This window comes from Coccidioides immitis, assembly GCF_000149335.2.
Source record: "Coccidioides immitis RS genomic scaffold supercont3.1, whole genome shotgun sequence".
Lineage (NCBI taxonomy): Eukaryota > Fungi > Ascomycota > Eurotiomycetes > Onygenales > Onygenaceae > Coccidioides > Coccidioides immitis.
This window is the reverse complement of record NW_004504310.1, coordinates 7140570-7158876: the sequence shown is the minus strand read 5'-3', so window position 1 is coordinate 7158876 and position 18307 is coordinate 7140570. Positions and strand designations below refer to the sequence as shown.

The window sequence follows — 18307 nt, the reverse complement described above, 5'->3', positions numbered from 1 at the left end:
GGTTCATTCAACTATCCCTACTAACAGTTAAGTAACTAAGTAGTTGGTTCATTCAAGGCTGAATGCTCCTTCATGTGACCCACACATCTTGAGGTCCACTTGTCAAGCATCAAAATACCCCAATACTTCAGACATTGATCAGACTTGAGAGCTCCAAACTTCATACTGCTGCGAGCAAATAAAAAGCTTGCTTAAAAGCTACATACACAATCCAGAATGGAGCACAGAATACAGATATATTCACATCCAGTGCAACAGAATTAAAGGCCACAGCTTGCCACAGTGGCAACCGGAGACTCGCAGAACAATATGCAAAAAAGAGCCATTCTATTCAAGCTTGCATTATAGAACGGCCTTTGCAACCAAGATGTATTCTGTGCGTGATTTCTTTCCTCTACTTGAAATTACCCACTTATCTGCTCAGTAGCTGGTAAGCTTGGATTCCAAAAGATTTTGAATATTTGTTTACCTGGTTTATCACCTTCTCTTCTTCCTGATGGCCCCACCAAGCCTTGACATCGCATCTCTGAAAGCTCAGTGCGCCAATATAATGAGCTTCAATTGGCTACTTATGCTAGTTTGTCATTGGAAGTGCCAGACCGGCAGCAGGGCAATTAAGTTGCCTTTAAGAAGTTTGATTTCAGCAAGCTTTGAAAGCTCCATAGTTTCTATGTCACATGATGAAAGTTTGTTGTGAGAATTTTGAAGCTGCTTCTCATCATCACAAGAATTTGCCTTTGGGCGGAGGCAATATGCGTGAATGCTGTGACTGTCACAGCATGAAAAATCACACTCATATTTGCTTGAGGAGCCTAGACAATCTTGTAGGGTTCAGTTTCATATTTCACAACTGACAGCCATTCCAATCCCTGGTATAATGTGACACTTTGCGTTGATGGATAACTCAGCCTGCCCCTATCCTAGCTGTGATGTTCTGAGTCTATCCCAACTGCTTTCGCTGCAAGCTGCAGTCCGGGCTACTGCGTCTGTTTCTCTGCTAGCTTGTCTTCTTGTGATTGCAAGTTATGCCTTCAGCACTCTCTTTCACACCCCACTGAATCGACTGATTTTCTATGCGACATGGGGCAACCTTCTAGCACACGTGGCGGAGTTGATAGCGTGGTCGGGACCTAGGGCTGGGATTACCAGTTCACTCTGCAAATTCCAGGCATTTTTCATTGAATGGTGCGCTAAGAATCGAACCCTATCCTATTCTCTCTATGGACTCACTAAAGTAAACCAGGTTTACATCAGCTGATGCTCTCTGGAATCTATGTATCGCCATCAATGTCTATCTGGTTATATTCCGCCACTATTCCATACCAGAATTACGAAAATTGGAATGGAAATACTTTCTTTTCTGCTACGGATTCCAGTTTATCCCTGCGCTTGTATTCCTTTTCATCAACACAGAATCCAGAGGGAGAATCTATGGCGATGCAATCGTATGTTGACCTTTCCTAAATTGATTTGCCTCGTCACTAATACTACTTTTTGTGTTTGACATCAGACTTGGTGCTGGATCAGCGATCAATGGGGCATACTTCGCCTTAGCGTATATTTTGGTCCCATTTGGTTCTCATTCGTGGTCATCCTTAGTATTTATATTGCTGCCGGCATAAAGATCTACATCATTGAAAGAGGGATTAAGAATTTCGCTGCATATAATTATCCCGTCTTGGATGCCACATCGCCCGACGCTTTAGATGAGCAGCTCTCTGGAAACCCGCCACCTGGCGATGATCAATCCACTTCCATCAACCGCGTGGAACCTGTGTCTGGGGGACAGCAGATAATTGAGACTCAACCTTCCCGCCTACATGGGTCAAAACCTGCGAATCAAGCATCGCCTAACAGTCAAGCTCCCACAGTGGACTTCTCAATCGGTTCTATGTCGCTGCAGACTCAAAACCGAGCCACAAGCAAACATGAACCGGTTTCTCCAAATAATTCGGTGTCTAGCAGACCAACAATTGCTGGAGGATCTGGCGACGCACCTCAGCAAGAGCCCCCCGAAGAAAGTTCTGACAATCTAGAGTCACTACCTGGGGCAGCTAATTTGACGCATCCCACAAGTACTGGGGCTATGGCAGACCTAGAAAGCCAATTGAGCGCACAGACGCCGGGGTCAGAGGAAACTACGACTCGAAGAGGCTTTACCGAAAGGAAAGCAGCCAGAGCTTATGCCAAGCTCGCAAGTCTATATTTCTTGTCTTTACTTGTCACCTGGGTATGGGCTATTTCCTCTCGGCTTTGTTGAAAACGGCTCATTGTTTATCTCACTTACAGATACCCCCAACGTCAAATCGGACATACATATTCGCACACCCGGCCAGCCCTAGCTTCGCACTATTGCTTGCTTCGGGCGTCGCGGTGGCACTACAAGGATTCTGGAACGGTGTCATCTTTTTTAGCACCTCGTGGGATGCGGTTAAATCCTCCTACAAAACCTTGAAATCGCCTCATAACTGGTCTATGCCGGCACTCTTCAGAAGACCTTTCATATTCCTCCACTTTTTAAACGCACTAATACGGGAAGGAAAAATCAGACCTAGGCTTTCGTCGAAGTGATCAGGGGTAGGGTATTATTGAAGTTCGACCTCTGACTCGCTAATGAGTTTTTTGCATTTTGCAACCCCAATTTATGCTGAGCTCACCGAAAATATAGACACCATGTGCCTTCCATCTCTCTAATTGCTTACCAGCGGCCCTGCCTCGTCAAAAAAGAGAGAAAAGGAAAAAGGGAAGAAAGAAAAGAAAGTCGCAAAGCACATAAAGAAGCTAATTGAAAGGTGTTCAAAAACAGCCGAACAGAACTTGACATAAACTTGATCAGTTTTAATATAATAAGTTCATATTCCTCCCAAGGTGGACTTGGCTTCGAGGGAAATTTCATCTCACTTTTGCTTGCCGAATGCGATAGCGCCTCTACGCTTTATCCAGAGAAACTGGAGAGCCATAGACCATTCTACTTAACTTTCTTGGCGCATTTGATGTCCACTTAGACAGGGACACACTAGTTACTGATATCCATACTGTCCTCCTGAGAGTCATCGCAGTTGATTACTCGCCGCTGATCAACAGGCTCTAACAATTCAGGTGATACCGCGACTTGTACCCAGCCACATGAAAAAGCCATGCCTGTCCATTTCTTCCATGTGACGCCGATATTGTGTTTCAGTACTCTGTACTGTTGGTAACTATGCATTATATCAACATTGATATCAGCTAAAAGGGCCACAAAGGTGAATGACCATGATCAGGCAGACTCCGTCCAAACCAATGGACCTCTCATCTCACCGGAAATGCCCCCGAATCAAAAACGGTTGATTTTGGCAGCTAATTACCGTTTGTCATCCCTCCCTCAAGGCCGTCATTTCCCTAGCTACTATCCATATAGCAGCAAACCTCCCATGGTCTCTGAGCCTTGGTGTGATTTTGTTCTTTGAAGTTCCCCTTTTGCTGTGGATCCTCTGGTAGAATGCGGAGGGCCACAGCAACAGTAAGGAAGAGGAGCGCAAAGACTTGTCCTGAACCAAGGAAGAATATGTTCAGGCCTTAAATGCTCTTCAATGAATACATCTCTCATCTTGACCTCAACGCGTGCTGGCGTGCTGGTGTCCTGGCACCCAGCCCACATGCTGCAGGACCTCCGAACCTGCACATGCAAAGTTCATATAAGGTTGGATTAGAGTTCAACTGGAGTTTCAAGTGCTTGCACAACAAACACATATGACCATAGGAAGTGGAAAACAGGGCTTCCCGTCCGCTCAGCCATACTTAAGCCACTTGTTAAGCTCAGCCAATTCACATGGCCACCTTTCAACAGTGCTGCTTCAAAGTTGAGTGCTTCGTGAGCAAGGTGATTTCCAGCACAAGTAAGGGTGAGCCAGTGGATTGGTGGATGAGTTCTGTGCTGAGAGGGTGGAGTATTTATAGCAATGACTAGTCATGAAGAGACTTAAATAAACAGAGATCCTCTTTCAAAGTTTTCTCTCAAATCCGAATTCGATCTCTCATTTCTCTGAAATAGATTTATAGGGGCTACATTTACGGAGTACAATCTGCTGTATTCTCGCAATATGCGTTCCAGCGTGGCTTTTCGCTTATATTGCTTTTTTTTGGAGGCTTGAGGGATCACGCTGTGGCTTCCCATCTGCTGCATCTGCTGTGAATTTCACGGTGCAGAATTGGGCAACCTGGAGTCCTATGAGGCTCTTTCGCAAGGTGAAAGAAGTTCTCTCGCGCCCCTCTTCAAAGTCGTCAACGTCAATTCGAAGAATATTACAAAGCGGAATAAATGGCTTGGAGGCTTCCTTGCATTGAACCACCTTGAGCTCTCAAACTCATACCAGAAACATCTGCAACAATGGCATAAAGATGTTAGAAAGTTCTTTTCCAACCTGGGACATCTTCCCAACACAGACGACTACAGTCTCCATCAACTCTCGTCTATATATTGGAGAAAGGCAAGGCGGTCTGAGGAGACAGAAGTGGAAACTATACAGGACAGGTTCAATTCTCTCACCGTGTATGATATAGCAGTTCAGGGTTTTCACTAATTGTAACCAACATTAACAAACGATTAGCCTCCGCCTTTGGCATTTCTGTCGAAAATGCAATCAACCGAAATTCTACCCCCTGTTGCGAGAGGCCGTATGAGTCTGCAATTTTCTCCGCCTTACAAGAGGGGTGATAGTATTCTACTGGATATCAGAGCGTGCAATCGGAATTGCTGCACCAATTACCTTGAACCCCAATATCTGTGAGCTCAGACCAATTCAGCTCCCACATTGAGCGTCATGCATGCCAATCAAGGAGGGGTCAGTTATCAAGGGCTGCCCCGCATTTGGAACAAGAGTTTGGCTGGTAAATATGGTGTTATCCCCTGGGTTCTGGGTGACTGGCCTTGTTAACAGAGCAACAAGAGTCATGGCTAATACTCAGATGCTTTTGGACTTATCTGACGGTCGGCCCACCGGGCCTTCCTACTCAAGAGACGAACAAAACACCCAATACCACCAATAGCAGTTACTCTTGGAGGGACATCAACAGCGTGGGCCACTGGGCCGAGTTTACTCATGCCCATATCTTGCAACGCTACGGGAACTTGCTTCAGTCTGCTGTGATTTCAAGTGAGCCGATGCCGACCTCCCCTCCACAGCCCATCAAAACCGAAGCGATGTTTGCCGTCCGGTTCACCACTTATATCCAAAGTCGGTTGCGTCGTGCGCTGCGAGCTGGGTCCCTGCACCTTGGACCCCAGTCAAACCTAGATCTTACTCCTATCACTGTCGATATAGGTGACGCAGCGCAGATCATTGACAACTTTCGACCAGACATTGCTTCCAAGCAGGAAGCATGCATAATTGCTCACCAAACCGCTGCCCGGGCGACCTGAAAGTATCTTGGAAGTGGGGGTCCAGCTGGATAACAGCATTATCCAAAGAAGATCGCCGGGATTATAAGCAGGTCCTGTTGCAAGTCAATTTTTACATGAAACAACACGATGCGCGGTACAGTTTTGTCTTAACTGATGCTGAGTTGGTACCAATCAAAAGGCTAGATGGGAATGGTAATCTGCTCGTGGCGCCGTTTATACCGTGGAAGGCGGAAGGGCCGGGAAGCTTGACCATTCTGTTGGGACTGTTAAGAGGAACTTTTGGCCAAGAAGGATTGTATCTAGTAATATTTCGTATTTGGCTGGAGACCCTTCTTTTGATCGCCTGCCGGTTAAGCTTGTTAGACATGCTGAAATTCCGAGAAAAAGAAAGGAGCGCGCTTCACTCCGAAACCTTTGACACACTCAGTTTCCTCCTTAATCCAGCAGCGTTCCCTTTCTCCAATGAATGTACTGTTTGGGTAAGTAATGGCAACATCAAAATCAATCCAAAGAACCCTCTCGGACCCAGGAACAATGAGGATGTTCTTGGTGTAAGGATCAATGTGTTCAATAAAGGCTGAATGGATGTGCTCGATGCCTTTGATTGCCTTGTCCATACGCTCTTTGCTATAGGTGACACAGTTCATCGGCGTGGAATGTGGTAGGTACCCAATCAGGATCGCGCTTGGATGGCCACTATCATGCTGAAAGGCGCTGAGGTGAGGTGCAAAGTTTGCTGGGTCTACCTCTAGCATAAACCCATAAAAATTTGGCACATAGCCACCGTCACATATACCAAAGCGTTTTAGCCTGCAATAGGCCCTAATCTCGGGGCGAGAGCGGTTCAAGTCACGGACGCGGTCACTGGCATATCCGGGATCTCCAGTATTGTGGAACTAGTTCAAAGTCAGAAATGGGTATAGGTTCTGAGCCTTGGAAATCATGCAATGAAAGATCACCTTACAACTTTCAGCACGCGTGGCTTCCCACGGTAATCGACCTGAAATATTGAGGATACTTCTGAAGCCTTGGAGCAACTTGACAAAAGTCATATCTGCGGGGTCAATTTTGATCTCGAAGGCGGCGTCCAGTCCCGTCTCACTTCGGTATATGGTCTCTTCTGGGCCGATCGCCAAGACAGACACACACGGGTAGAGACTGGCTGCTGCTGAAGCAGAATGTAAGCCGCAGATGGAAAGATGTGATAAGAATCAGACGGCTTCAAAAGAAAGCACTGCCCTGTTGCTGAGGAAATGGCGACCAAAACTGGTCACATGATCTGGTAAAAAATATAGCTCTGCCCTTGTTTCGTTGCCGTAAGCTTTGATCGGGTAGGCTCTGAGTCTCGAAAGACCACTCGCGGAAACGGTTTTGCCATGGCAATCATAGTGACATACTTTTCTTAATGTATGGTTGCTGGCGCAAAGATCGAAATCTGGGGAGGCGACGGGAAGCTTGAACTCCAGTAGGTCAATTCCAATATCTAACCCGTCCATCATTGGATGGTCGATCGAGTCAGAGATGAACCTCGGATGATCCCATTTCCCGATCGGGTGGGCCTAACCCAGAATTAGTTAGAGAAACGCCATGCCAGATGTGGCTAGCGTAGATGCTGCACCTGCAGAAATCACAACATCCCGCGTTGTCATCGCATGAACATTGAGCAGCTTCAGTCTGTCAAGATCACTGGCGGAGGAGTCTGCAGCTATTCCACTGGCTACTCTAGAAGATATAGTGATCCTGTGAGAATGGCGGGATCACATGCAGTGTCTACTGAGCATAGTCAGAGTGATTGGTGGTTTGCAGTACCGCTGTTGCTGCCCTTTCAAGCATTCTACTCAAGATGCACCTTGCGGTCAATATCCTTGGCTGCTTTGCATAGGATCCAATCTGCTGAAAGAGAACTGGAATCCTGGCAAATACGAGTCTGCTTTTCAAAGGCTCCGAAAATGCTAGGCACGCAAGTTGGAAGGAGAAATGTCTGCAAAATCTCAGATCAACAAAGCATTCTCTTCACGAACAAGGATGATAGAACAGAAATGGAGAGCAGAATGTTGGCGGAACTAGAAACAATCTGCTCTTCTGGATTCTTGCCACCATAAGGTTTCCTTGGCTCCATGGCATCCTAGTCTCTTGATCTGATCGTCAGGATTTTTTTTTTCGGAGAAATATTCCAGCAAGCATCGATTTCCTGGGAGGATTTTCAATTCATTCTAGGGTGTCATGGCTCTAGGCTTGGGAAATATCTGCCATATTGCCAGAGACCCAAGTTCTAACCACAAGGTCCTCAGATATGGTTTCACTGTTTTTCCTTGGGAAAAACACCCTTGACCGGGTTTCTTCCCGCGGCTACATGGTACACTCGCCTTCACAAGCAACACTCATCAAGGCCTTTTCTTTCCTTTCCTTTTCTTTCTTTATTTTTCTATTTATTTGTTTTGGGTTCCATGTCCTCCAAGTTCTCAGAAAATCCTTGGAGATCCTGAGGAAGGTGAAAGATCAAAATATCTGCTCATTATTCTCTGGTTCCTGATTTGCGGGTCGCTCTGTCATTAAGCATGTGAATTTCAGTGATGATACAATACGAAGTGACATTCTCTTGAGGCATTGTGTGCTCCATGCGCTGACCCATGTACTACTTGCATGTGGATCTCACCCTGCGCTCGCATTCCGGAAGATTTGGTGGTTCTTCAATAGCGGCTATCCGAGTGATTTTTACCTTGGTAGCCCCTTGACGCCTTTATGACATGTACTTGACAAGTATAAATATACGCTCATTCCGTATGGTGGGCAACTTGAGCGCGGCATCATCTCTGTTGCGCAAAAGGTTGCTCTCCATCACTTAGTTCTGCAAACCTCCTACTGCTTTCTGACCTGTCCTTTTCTATTAAACATGTTTGCAACGGCTATTGTTGCCGTCCTGCTTGCAGCGGCTAGCTCTGCGTTCCCGCACGCCGCTCGTGAAGCATCGAAGGATGACGCGAATGTCAGCGTTCAGCTTAGCGCTGTTGGAAACACTATGGTAAAAGCTGTTGTGACCAACAGAGGCGACGAGGCAATATCTGTTTTGAGGCTGAATAGTGTACTCGACTCTTTCCCATGTCGCAGGGTTGATGTGTATAAAGAAGGTAACGAATTGTGACACGCTTTAATACCACACATATCTGACATGCTACTAGGGAAGAAGATGGAATTTGAGGGACTCCTTGCTCATCATGATATGCAAAACTTACCCGATGACGTCTTCGCCACTTTGAATCCAGGTGACTTCGCAGAAAATACCTTTGACATCGCTGAGACGGTGGATCTATCAGCGGGTGGCCCTGTCACAGTCTTATCTGAGGGAGTCTTTTTACTAGCTCGCTCTGACAGTACAAGCATTTCGGGGATGGTTCAATATCGCTCTAATGAACTCAAGATAGACGTAGATGGTGTGCTTGCTGCTAAAGTTGAGAGTGCCGGGGGTTTGCGAAGACGGAACCTAGACAAACGAACTTCATTCTACTTGGATACTTGCACCCCAGCGGCGATGAAAAATCTTACAGCTCTGTTAAGAAGTACAACTGATTATGCTGATGCTGGTGCTCGAGCAGCGACCAATGGTTCCCTGGCCACTTTCGAAACATTTTTCAAGAAGACTGATCTGCGAACCCGTCGACCTGTTGCCAGCCGATTCCGAGCTATCTCCAACGAAACCAGCATCATAGATGGGGGTATTGTCCGACTCACATGCTCAGATGACTTCTGCAAAGGCACAATCAACGCAATCGCCGACTCATGGATTAGCTTTATCACAATCTGCCCTCGCTTCTTTTGGGCCTACCCTCCTACTTCTCCGGAATGCCATGCCACCGATCAGACATCCATTCTTCTCCATGAAATGACCCACATGCGCCACGTTTACTCCCCAGGAACTAACGACTTTGCCTATGGATACGACAATGTCACCAAACTCCCTGCCGATCAGGCGATCAATAATGCTGACACTTTTGCTATCTACGCTGCCGGTAAGTTTTTTTTTTTTGGTTTTTCGTTCCTTTATCCAATAGCCAGTTCCATACCCGGGCTCATATATTTCCACAGATTCCTACCGTGGATGTTGAACGGGAAAGTGATAGGTACGTGTCGCCGCTGTATGCCCACAAGTCTTTTGCGCCGACACTTGGGGGGAAAGTCTCTCTAAGACCGCATAGGAGAAACCCAATTTCCTTATTCGCCCATTAGGCGTAGCGTGGACCAGGACATTGTCATTGAAATCGCCGAGGATTGTATTGTTCAAGCACTTATCAATCCCTACCTTCTCTTCGCAATAGATACAAAATCCCTAAGAGTGGTGTTCAATGAGATTCTCTCTCTATTTCATCTAGATTTACAAGCTTTAACACCATACTCCGTACTTAAAAAAAAAGGAATAAAAACTACTTTCAAAATCCTTCTCTTTTGAATGCTACACGGGGTACTAGAGCGAGGAATCAGGTAGTGCCTTGTCTAGCTTGGTGATTCGTTGAGTATGGTGAAGTGCTCAAGGTATGGAGAGTATAGAGAGTGTGAGCCAAGCAGTAGCAATAACTAGTTAGTTAGGTAGTTGTGGGACTAATGAACATCAAAGCAAATTAGGGGTAGCCACAGTAATGAAGCTCATAGTGCACAGGCCGCTCGGGCAGCTATAAGAGATCATGGTAGCACAATAGTATAGTTAATAATGAAGGTAGTAAACTAATCAATACATCACTAAAGATGATGAAGAGATTGACTAGTGCAGGCTGTATAAGTTGGTTAAAGGAGAGGGTTGAGCCTCATGCCAGAACAACAAACTTTGTTCGGAGATTCCGGAATTCCCTGCTACAGTGCTTCATAGTCTGCAAGTAGATACACTGCCAACATATCATGACCTTTTTAAGGACCAGCCGCATCAACCTGTTGAAGGCCTCTAACAGACGCAGTATCCATATGTTGGAGAACCCCGTTGCTGATCACAGGCACAAGGCTTCTTCGCGCCACAATATACTACCTGTCCTCTACCACACTGTCTGGAGGAGCGGCATCTCTCTTTATAAACATCAAATCCAGACTAGTCAGTATATAGTACTCTACAAAGAGGGTTCTTCAATTCAAGGATAAAGCTAAGGACAACAAGAGGAGAAAATGGATCGGATGCACATACTCTTTACGCCATTGCAGTAAGCAGTGGTGTGAAGACCACGTGGTTGTGGTGCTTCCTGGTTGGAGCTCACACTCGAATCTTCGACATCTGTGTTAGGAAGGGTTTATTGTTAGCAAAAAAAAAATTTAATTTTATTTCTGTCTATTCCAAGGCAGGGCTTTGTTTGATTTAAAGTACAGGTATCTTAACTTACCAGCTTGAGAAATGTCCGCCGTGTCCCTTTCAGCATGGACCTGTGCTGCCAGTGCCCCCAGGGGGAGCAAGAGAAGGTAGGGAAGTAGCTTCATCTTTTTTTTTCTGATGCTGGGTTGCTGGGACAGGAGTTCTGAGGCAGGTTTTAAAGATATTCAGAAGAGAGAATGGGAGTGGGAGGAGGGAGAAGTGAGTGGTCTTTATATAGCTGGATGGGCGAGCAACCTACATCAGAGCTTGGATTACATGGTTGCCCTAAAGAAGGAAGGGTTGGCGGTGGCATCTCAGTGCAGAGTGAGTTCACTGGAGTGTTTCTTTTTTTGAAGTCTGGCAGATAGCTGATGATTTGTTAGAGTTTCCAATGTTCCAAGTGTTACTGAGTCTTAAGACAGAGCCTGGACAACATGCGAAGAGAAAGCAAAACTTGGTACTAAGAAAGTATTAGAATTTGGATGGGGTTAGCTTTCAAGCACAGAGATATGCTGTACTCCGTACTCCATACAGAGTAAAAACAAAAAAGACGCATTGCATTCTGTGGCTTTCTACAGCCTAAGGGAAAGAGATCATTCAACCAGGCCTATATGTGCATCGCACAAGTTATACTCCCACTCGTCACGTCGCAAAGATTGATTGTGGCTGTTTTTATGTTTGGCCTCACACCATCCCAACAAAAGGCTGGTTGACAGCCGTTTCATTTCAGATATGTTTCAGCTCACAGCTTTTGTTAATCTCTCCAATCCAAACTAACTTCCTGATCATCAGCAAATTTTGGTGGGGACCCCTACGCCTCCCACAAACTATAGTCTGATTTTGCCTTCCATGGACAGTCTTAGCGCAGAAGAATGCCAATACACAGTCTAGGTCATTGGGGAACACCATGCAGAGTGTATAAAGAAGCTTTGCTATGGAGGGGAATAGGGTAGGTGCCTGCCTACCAGATGGTGGGCGACACAGCTGAGGCTGCTGCTGGTGGGAGTGTGAGGTATGGAATAATGACTGCACCGGCTCCGAGAGAGAAGTTGATGCAGGAGTAGATAAGAGAATTGGAGGATGAGTTGAACTCTGAACTTAACACGATAAAGCTTCCAAGACGGAGAAACGGCTTTGAAACTGGGAAACCAACACCGCATCAGTACTACGCAACACTAGAGGAGATACAGAGATAAGAAAATGAAGCACTGGCATCAAGAGTTAACTGAATGGAAAAAGCACCACATGCCATTGCGGGAAAACAACTCAAGAGTGGAGATGTTACATTACCCACATGGCAGCCACCACAGCGGAAGCGAGACACTCAAAGAGAACACAGATAAGTGGTTAAAGGTATTTAGCACCTTTGCTCAGATATCGAGACTAGACTGATTGCTGGTACCTGGTCGCCGGGACAGGACAGAATTTTCCCAGAACCTAGAACCCATTCTGGGGCTTGCAATCCTATTCCCATTCCAATCTACAAAGTGGCTTTCCAATTCAATTGAGATTGAGAGATTTCAGATTCCATCCCGATACCCAGTGCCAATCAGCATATTCCTTACTGGCCTCGGGCCAACCCTGGGCCACCACTTCATATGTTCCAGCCCTTACCTGTCTGCCTCCCTCATCTGCTATGCTCAGAGATCACCATGGGCTGACTAGTCCTCAATCATCAGCGAATACTAGCTGTTGAGCGTTTTCTTTTTTCCTGTTTCGCGAGCTCTTCGGAAAAAAAAAAGCGCGCAGTTTTTTAGGCGAGTTAATTTCTCCAAGATTTCATTCAAATGAAGAGTCCGGCTTCCAGCAAGTACATACGACCACAGGAAGTAGAAAATAGGGCTTCCCGTCCGCTCAGCCGTACTCAAGCTACTTGCCGGCCGGCTAGTAGTTGGGTGGGTGACCACCAGCGAATCCCGGCTGTTGTATGTTCCTCAGACTTTTTTTGACAGCATGACCGATGATATAAATAATGAATGCTCAGAACTAATTTGGTTTTGCTGTCCACGGAGCTCGAACAGAGATATGAAGCCAAGTCACTGAAACCAGCTGACCCTTCAGAGCGAGGTAAGTGCTAGTGGCGGCGGTTGGGTGACTCAAAAGGTAGCCGAGTGTGTGTCGAAACCAATGGAAGGCAGTCAAAGATGGTCGAGGGAGATCTATGGAAGTGGGAAGGATGATTGAGAGAAGGTCGAGGGTGATTGGAAGGATCTATGCGCCGGCCTGATCGCGCATTCTTGACTAAAGGCCATTTTGAACTGTATCAACAAGGATGACTCTGTGTTGCTCTTGTTACTTTTCTGGAGTTTTGTTTTTACTTGCTGGTTGGATTGTATGTTAATATGTTGCGGAAGCCTCCATGGTTGTGTTCTGACCGCCTGGGAGTTGATAAAGAGAGAAATATTCGGCGATTAAGGTTTCCTATTCTTGGAAGGGTGTGAATCACAGGAGTATGAAGAGCTGAGCCCGCTTGATATACTCCTTTGTAAAGTGTTTGAGGAATATGTGTGAGGCATAGTGATGATGGCGGGACTGCTTGCTGGAGCCCCTGGCTGCGAGATATCCCTCAGGCGCGATTATCAACATCTTGATCCTTAGATATCAGAAAACAGCCAGTATCGCCAACCTTTCCCCGGGTCTCCGCTCAAAGACTAAGCCAAATAGCGGGTACATTGCGGCCTTTCAACGTCGACGCGTCACATCTTCCCCATTTTCCAGCAGCCCATTGCAATGACGACGCCGCCCGGATTGGCCTGCTCCGCCCTAAATATAGAAGATTTCGCAGGCATTGCCTAGGATGGGCTAATAAACCAGTTTTCAGTTTCGAACGGACAATAGGGTAGGACAGTTTCCAGAAGGCGTTCTGCTCTGAATTATCCAGAACTCCGCAAGACATCGCGCGAATCTCGGCGACAGAGGGTATGTCACTTGGGTTCCGCGCCGATTTAATAACGAAAGGGAAGAGGATAGCGATGAGAGCATGCGGAGCGCAGGATATGCTATGGGTTTTAGGAAGCAGCAGGAACGTTAACATACGAGGGCTTTCTGCCTTTCATAGTTCTTTTTCTTCTTTTCGCTATGCTTTTTCTTGTCGACTGTTTCTTGTTATTTCTGAGTTTGCCCTTTGGATTTATTGTCCGTACGGCTGGCCGTACGTCGACATGGGCGCCCGTTGCTATAGTGGTAGGGATCCGTTTTGTTAATGGCTTTTATCTCAGGTCTGTTTCCACTGCTCCGTATGTCATTCTGATATATTAGCGCGATCGGGGGCTCCTGATATATGTTACATACTTCTTGAGTAAGCCAGTATCCCTTGAACCCTATGTATCCAGGTCACTGACATGATTCCTACCCTCGGCTTTCGTCGCTAGCAGCAGCAGAGGCTGGCACTAGGGAGGTATATGTATAATCCGGCAGAGATTGAACACCTTTTTTTACCTGCTGTGCTGGGTTTGCGTTGTATTCTATTACCGGTTTGTGCTATTTTATCATTTCCGGGAGCTTGAGTTTCAGCTGCTCATTCCCTCAGCCCAGAATCACTGTTCCATTCCTCACAGATATTTGACAATCGCTTGCAGACTTGTAAATTCCTTCAAGGAACGCTCTCCTCCGTGTATTGGACCAGAATCGCTTCGGGTAAGGGTAGGTCTTCGCCCTTCCCAGGCCAACAACAAACGAACCCCGAAAAATTCACTGGTTTCACATCTTCAGGGTGAACGAAACCTTTCGGGCGACCATCATCTTGCGTCGTATCTCTGGAACATCGGAGATGGTAATGGTGTTTGGAATATAGTCTTTGAGCGGGTAAGGGAATTGTACTTTTGAAGACGCTTGAATTCTTTATCAGACAATTTCATCCAACCGTGGCAATTCACAGCCCAGGTGCCATTCTCGCCAATGCTATCTAGCCGAGCGAAGGCACGGCTCTCGTGAGCGATCGGACGTGTGTATGCCTGTTGGCGCGTTGAGAGCGAAGTCCTCTTATAAGCCCAATCGCGGAACTCCTAGTGCTTAAACTAGATACCAATCGGAAATACTGGTCAGTAGGAGCTCAACGGCCGATCAGCACTTCCAACAATCTGCCTGTATTGACGTAAATGGTCACGCCAATCTCCTGGGAAAGCAAGGGAAATGGACCTAGGATATTCAAGGCATATTCACGGCTAGCGATTTTGGCTTGTAAGACCATTTCTTCGGTGCCTTCAGCGATGAATTCCGTATATTTGATGGGCTCAGTATGGTGGACAAAAACGACGCACCATGGGGTGAGATGTTGATTTACGCGTTGGGTCATCCATCGGAAGCTCCAAGAGCCAGGGGCCAATCATAGAGTCATCCATGAGCTGTAACGGATGACAGAACAGTACAGCTGCTCACCCGGAGGGGAAAGAAATTGGTTGGAACGATTGTTGTTCGGCTACACTCCGTAAGTGTCTTTAAAAAGCGAAAGGAGACTAAAGGTGTTGATGGACTGTTATACACATGAGATTTGGGTTGTCAGTCTGACAAAGAGGTCCAGGCACCGCCACGGAGAACGAAGTAAATCTCAGAGATATATAAAATATTTCAGATATATAGCAAAAAAGTTCCAGAATTTTAAGTATTAAAATCAGATTACTACTGATATTCGATATTTTAGAGTCTAATGTTCCCATGAAGACTCTTGATTTGGCCTGATCCACGGAGTAGCCTGAATAAAGACAGCAAGGAATTGGGGAGTGGCTGGTGAGCAACAACTTAGAATATCTAATATTGGTTGAATTTTTTATTTTTTTATTTTTATTTTTTCTTGGGGGTTGGGGTTGGGGGGGAATTTTGGTCTCTTTTTGTGTTTCTGGTCCGCTAGGGATTGCTTTTGCTTCCGGGGGGGGGGGCAAGATAAGCCCCGTCTTCAGTTGCAGTTTTGCGGAAATAATACATGGAGTTTGGATCACAGAAGACCAAACGAGCTCGAGGAGCTTGAGGAAGATAAATACCGTTTCTTTGTACGTAGTACTGACATTGTCTGTTAATAAAGAACAAAGATGTCAAAAGTCATGCAGCATATCTTGCAAGATAAGGGTTGGAGAAGAAGGAGAGGGCAAACATGCAAACTGAACACTGGGTATTTAGTTATTGGAATGGAGAATGGAGAAAGAAAAATGGTTTTCCCGGCTGGACTATCGAAGGCAAATCTCCCGGACACCATAGAGTGCTACCTTGCTTTCAAACAAGCTTCTAAATCTGGTAAGGGTATTTTTTTGGTTAGTGATGCACTGGTATTAGTATCTCTTGACGAACTCTCTGGGCTGACATTCCCTTGAAAATGGGGGATTTTGTCTGGTGCATACTTACTTACTGGACACGCTCTTTACTAATAGAGAGGTTGTCGAGCACCTCAGAACGATGCTCCCAACATAAGATAGTGTGTCTGCTACTTGGCGACAGATTCTCGGCTTCCGCTTGCTCAGGTTTTGACCCGCTGCCCAAGGCCCTCAAGGCTTGCTTTCGGAGGCTGTTGCTGCCTTCTAAAGATCTTTTGACCCCTAGGTTCTTCCGCTGTTGGAACTCAAGCCGCGTCACCCGGTCATGAATCGCATCACAATCTACACCGAGATGCCCACCTAAGGCTACGACAGCATTTCATGGGTTCGATGCGATGGCAGAAAAATTATGAGATTGAGCCAATCGTATGACTTCACCCCCGAGATTGTAATGTTTGATAAGAGGGCAATTCTACAGGTTTTGGGAGGGGTTGTTCGGTATACTTGTCGTATGACGGCAAGAAAAGAATTCGTTGGCGAAGGTGTAGGACTCTTTAGTTGCTGTTGATGATCTCCATATTTTCTAGTCTTACTTTAAACCCTGAAAATTCCATGGATAGTGTGTCAAGTCGCTACTCGACAGTCTGAAATCGTGCATCCATCGCAACAAATCGACTGTCGATGGCCAGAAAGTGTCCATCTGCCCTCGCAAGCCGTCCATGGATGGTCCTAAATTCCTGTCTCAAATATGAATCTTGCAAGTCGCTGAAAGCAGCCCTGACGGCCGATCGAACTTCACGCTCCATTTTGCTTTCTTTCCCCTTACCGTCTGAGATGGCTTTCCACGAAAAGGGAGACTGGGGAAAGAGCTTCAAATCTTTCTAGAATCTGTGAACTGCTATAGATAATTCATTGTGAGATTCTTCAAGGCTGTATGCGCGCTCTAACTATCTTGTTAGAGAGAGATAGAACAAAGGCGTGGTCTGATGCTCAGGATTTTAAAAATGGTTGATGGTTTCTTTGACGTTGAGGATGTTTTGAAAGGGTGATGTTGTTCAGGCAGGCAACCTTCCGCCCGCACCGGGGCTGCCCATGTGATGCTTCTTCTTTGGCCCCCGCTCTGGGGATGGGGTCAAGCAGTGAGCACTGACGATAAAAAGGCTGCCCAGCGAGTTTTGGAAGAGTACGCGGGCGGTAGAGCAGTTAATCAGTCAGGTAGTTCTGCTATCGGGTGCGATGGTTCTTATCTGTCTACTGGAAAGATAGCTGTCGCCTACTGAGGGTAAGATAGACATCAACAATCGACTTTTGCTTGGTTGATCGGAGTGTTGAGAGCGATACAAAGCAGATGGAGTGACTGCTGGCGACGAAGCTGTAGTTTACATGTACTGAGACAGAGATGAGACTCCTGGTTTTCTGTCCAGGTCACCAGAACAACTCCTGGTGACTAGCTGAACGTACTCAAAGAGTGTCATCTTCAAGCAAGATTTAGTGACTACATAGTGTCTAACAGCTAACTGGGTAATGTACGAGGTAGATCAGGGGAGCAAATCCGCAAAGGATTATGTATCAATTGTTTGAAAGTATCATTTTAAGTCCATGAGTGTGAAAATGTATCCCCACTGCATCTGGAGACTCTCCTCAGACCCTTGATCTCACTCCCTTCGATCCAGGGATCACCTTCGGGGTCCCTGACGACAAGAACAGGCGATACACCGCGCCAACCCAGCCGAAGAGGGGCATGCTGCAATGAACTTGTCTCTCGAAGTATCCCCGGACCACATGTCACATAAAGCAGTGCATCGATGCCGCAGTCCCGGCGAGGATCAAGACAGGTTGACATTTTGCGACATGTCTTGGCGCGATGCTCTGGCGTGGCGACTTGGGGTGATGCTTTCTGATAAGCATGACGATGACGATCGTGGGTGGGTTTGGGTGGATGATGCCAGCCAAGAAACGCGGGAGCCATTCTAGATCAACCACTCGAACGGCAAGCTTGGTTTGAAGGTTCTGGGTCTCCCTCGTCGCGACAAAAAAGGAGTCTTCGTGCTTCTAGCTCTTCGAATCCTGCTAAGTTCACGAGAAGGGAAGCTTGGAGTGGGATTTAATGTGACGAGGAGTCTAAACGAACAATGCTATCCTCTTCAGATCCTCAAATCTCAGGGAAGATCCTGCTGGCAGAAAAACCCCCCATCGCGATACTGAGCCTCTGGGAGGTGATTTCAAGGCCGACGCGACGGGGGGCTGCACAACACAGGAGCTCCACACCAGATATTCAGAGAGGGTCCAAAAAAAAAAAAAAAATATCAAATAAAATAAAATAAATCACATTCAGAATAGCTATTCACCCATTGA

The 18307-nt window shown here is 46.4% G+C and overlaps 8 protein-coding genes and 1 non-coding gene across 9 annotated transcripts; 5 read left to right on the top strand and 4 right to left on the bottom strand.

Annotated features, from left to right (window-relative positions):
* Window positions 1-779: 779 nt before the first annotated feature.
* CIMG_00505 (uncharacterized protein) lies at window positions 780-2779 on the top strand. The gene is made up of 4 exons (XM_001246733.2): window positions 780-1185; window positions 1244-1445; window positions 1511-2230; window positions 2290-2779. Exons 1-4 carry the CDS (start codon window positions 896-898, stop codon window positions 2569-2571), a joined length of 1494 nt encoding a protein of 497 aa, XP_001246734.2. The 5' UTR covers window positions 780-895; the 3' UTR covers window positions 2572-2779.
* A 1837-nt stretch (window positions 2780-4616) lies between these two features.
* CIMG_00506 (uncharacterized protein) lies at window positions 4617-5401 on the top strand (the record flags this gene model as incomplete). The annotated part of the gene is made up of 2 exons (XM_001246734.2): window positions 4617-4765; window positions 4948-5401. 2 exons carry the CDS (start codon window positions 4617-4619, stop codon window positions 5399-5401), a joined length of 603 nt encoding a protein of 200 aa, XP_001246735.2.
* Window positions 4959-6783, bottom strand: CIMG_00507 (uncharacterized protein). Its single transcript, XM_001246735.2, has 2 exons — window positions 6343-6783; window positions 4959-6279 (listed from the first exon to the last, which is right to left on the bottom strand). The coding sequence occupies exons 1-2, from the start codon at window positions 6433-6435 to the stop codon at window positions 5743-5745; spliced, it is 630 nt and encodes a 209-aa protein (XP_001246736.2). The 5' UTR covers window positions 6436-6783; the 3' UTR covers window positions 4959-5742.
* A 1493-nt stretch (window positions 6784-8276) lies between these two features.
* CIMG_00508 (metalloproteinase 4) lies at window positions 8277-9486 on the top strand (the record flags this gene model as incomplete). Its single annotated transcript, XM_001246736.2, has 3 exons — window positions 8277-8511; window positions 8563-9390; window positions 9467-9486. 3 exons carry the CDS (start codon window positions 8277-8279, stop codon window positions 9484-9486), a joined length of 1083 nt encoding a protein of 360 aa, XP_001246737.2.
* A 572-nt stretch (window positions 9487-10058) lies between these two features.
* CIMG_00509 (uncharacterized protein) lies at window positions 10059-11010 on the bottom strand. Its single transcript, XM_001246737.2, has 3 exons — window positions 10741-11010; window positions 10548-10634; window positions 10059-10432 (listed from the first exon to the last, which is right to left on the bottom strand). The coding sequence occupies exons 1-3, from the start codon at window positions 10832-10834 to the stop codon at window positions 10314-10316; spliced, it is 300 nt and encodes a 99-aa protein (XP_001246738.1). The 5' UTR covers window positions 10835-11010; the 3' UTR covers window positions 10059-10313.
* Window positions 11011-12525: 1515 nt separating this feature from the next.
* CIMG_15505 lies at window positions 12526-12641 on the top strand. The gene has a single exon (XR_001099898.1). It is a non-coding gene; the product is annotated as a 5S ribosomal RNA (ribosomal RNA).
* Window positions 12642-14446: 1805 nt separating this feature from the next.
* On the bottom strand, window positions 14447-15003 carry CIMG_12868 (uncharacterized protein; the record flags this gene model as incomplete). The annotated part of the gene is made up of 2 exons (XM_004445872.1): window positions 14447-14713; window positions 14803-15003. 2 exons carry the CDS (start codon window positions 15001-15003, stop codon window positions 14447-14449), a joined length of 468 nt encoding a protein of 155 aa, XP_004445929.1.
* Window positions 15004-15745: 742 nt separating this feature from the next.
* Window positions 15746-16114, top strand: CIMG_12867 (uncharacterized protein; the record flags this gene model as incomplete). The annotated part of the gene is made up of 2 exons (XM_001246739.2): window positions 15746-15952; window positions 16070-16114. 2 exons carry the CDS (start codon window positions 15746-15748, stop codon window positions 16112-16114), a joined length of 252 nt encoding a protein of 83 aa, XP_001246740.2.
* Window positions 16115-17543: 1429 nt separating this feature from the next.
* On the bottom strand, window positions 17544-17921 carry CIMG_00512 (uncharacterized protein; the record flags this gene model as incomplete). Its single annotated transcript, XM_001246740.1, has 1 exon — window positions 17544-17921. The coding sequence occupies one exon, from the start codon at window positions 17919-17921 to the stop codon at window positions 17544-17546; it is 378 nt and encodes a 125-aa protein (XP_001246741.1).
* Window positions 17922-18307: the final 386 nt, after the last annotated feature.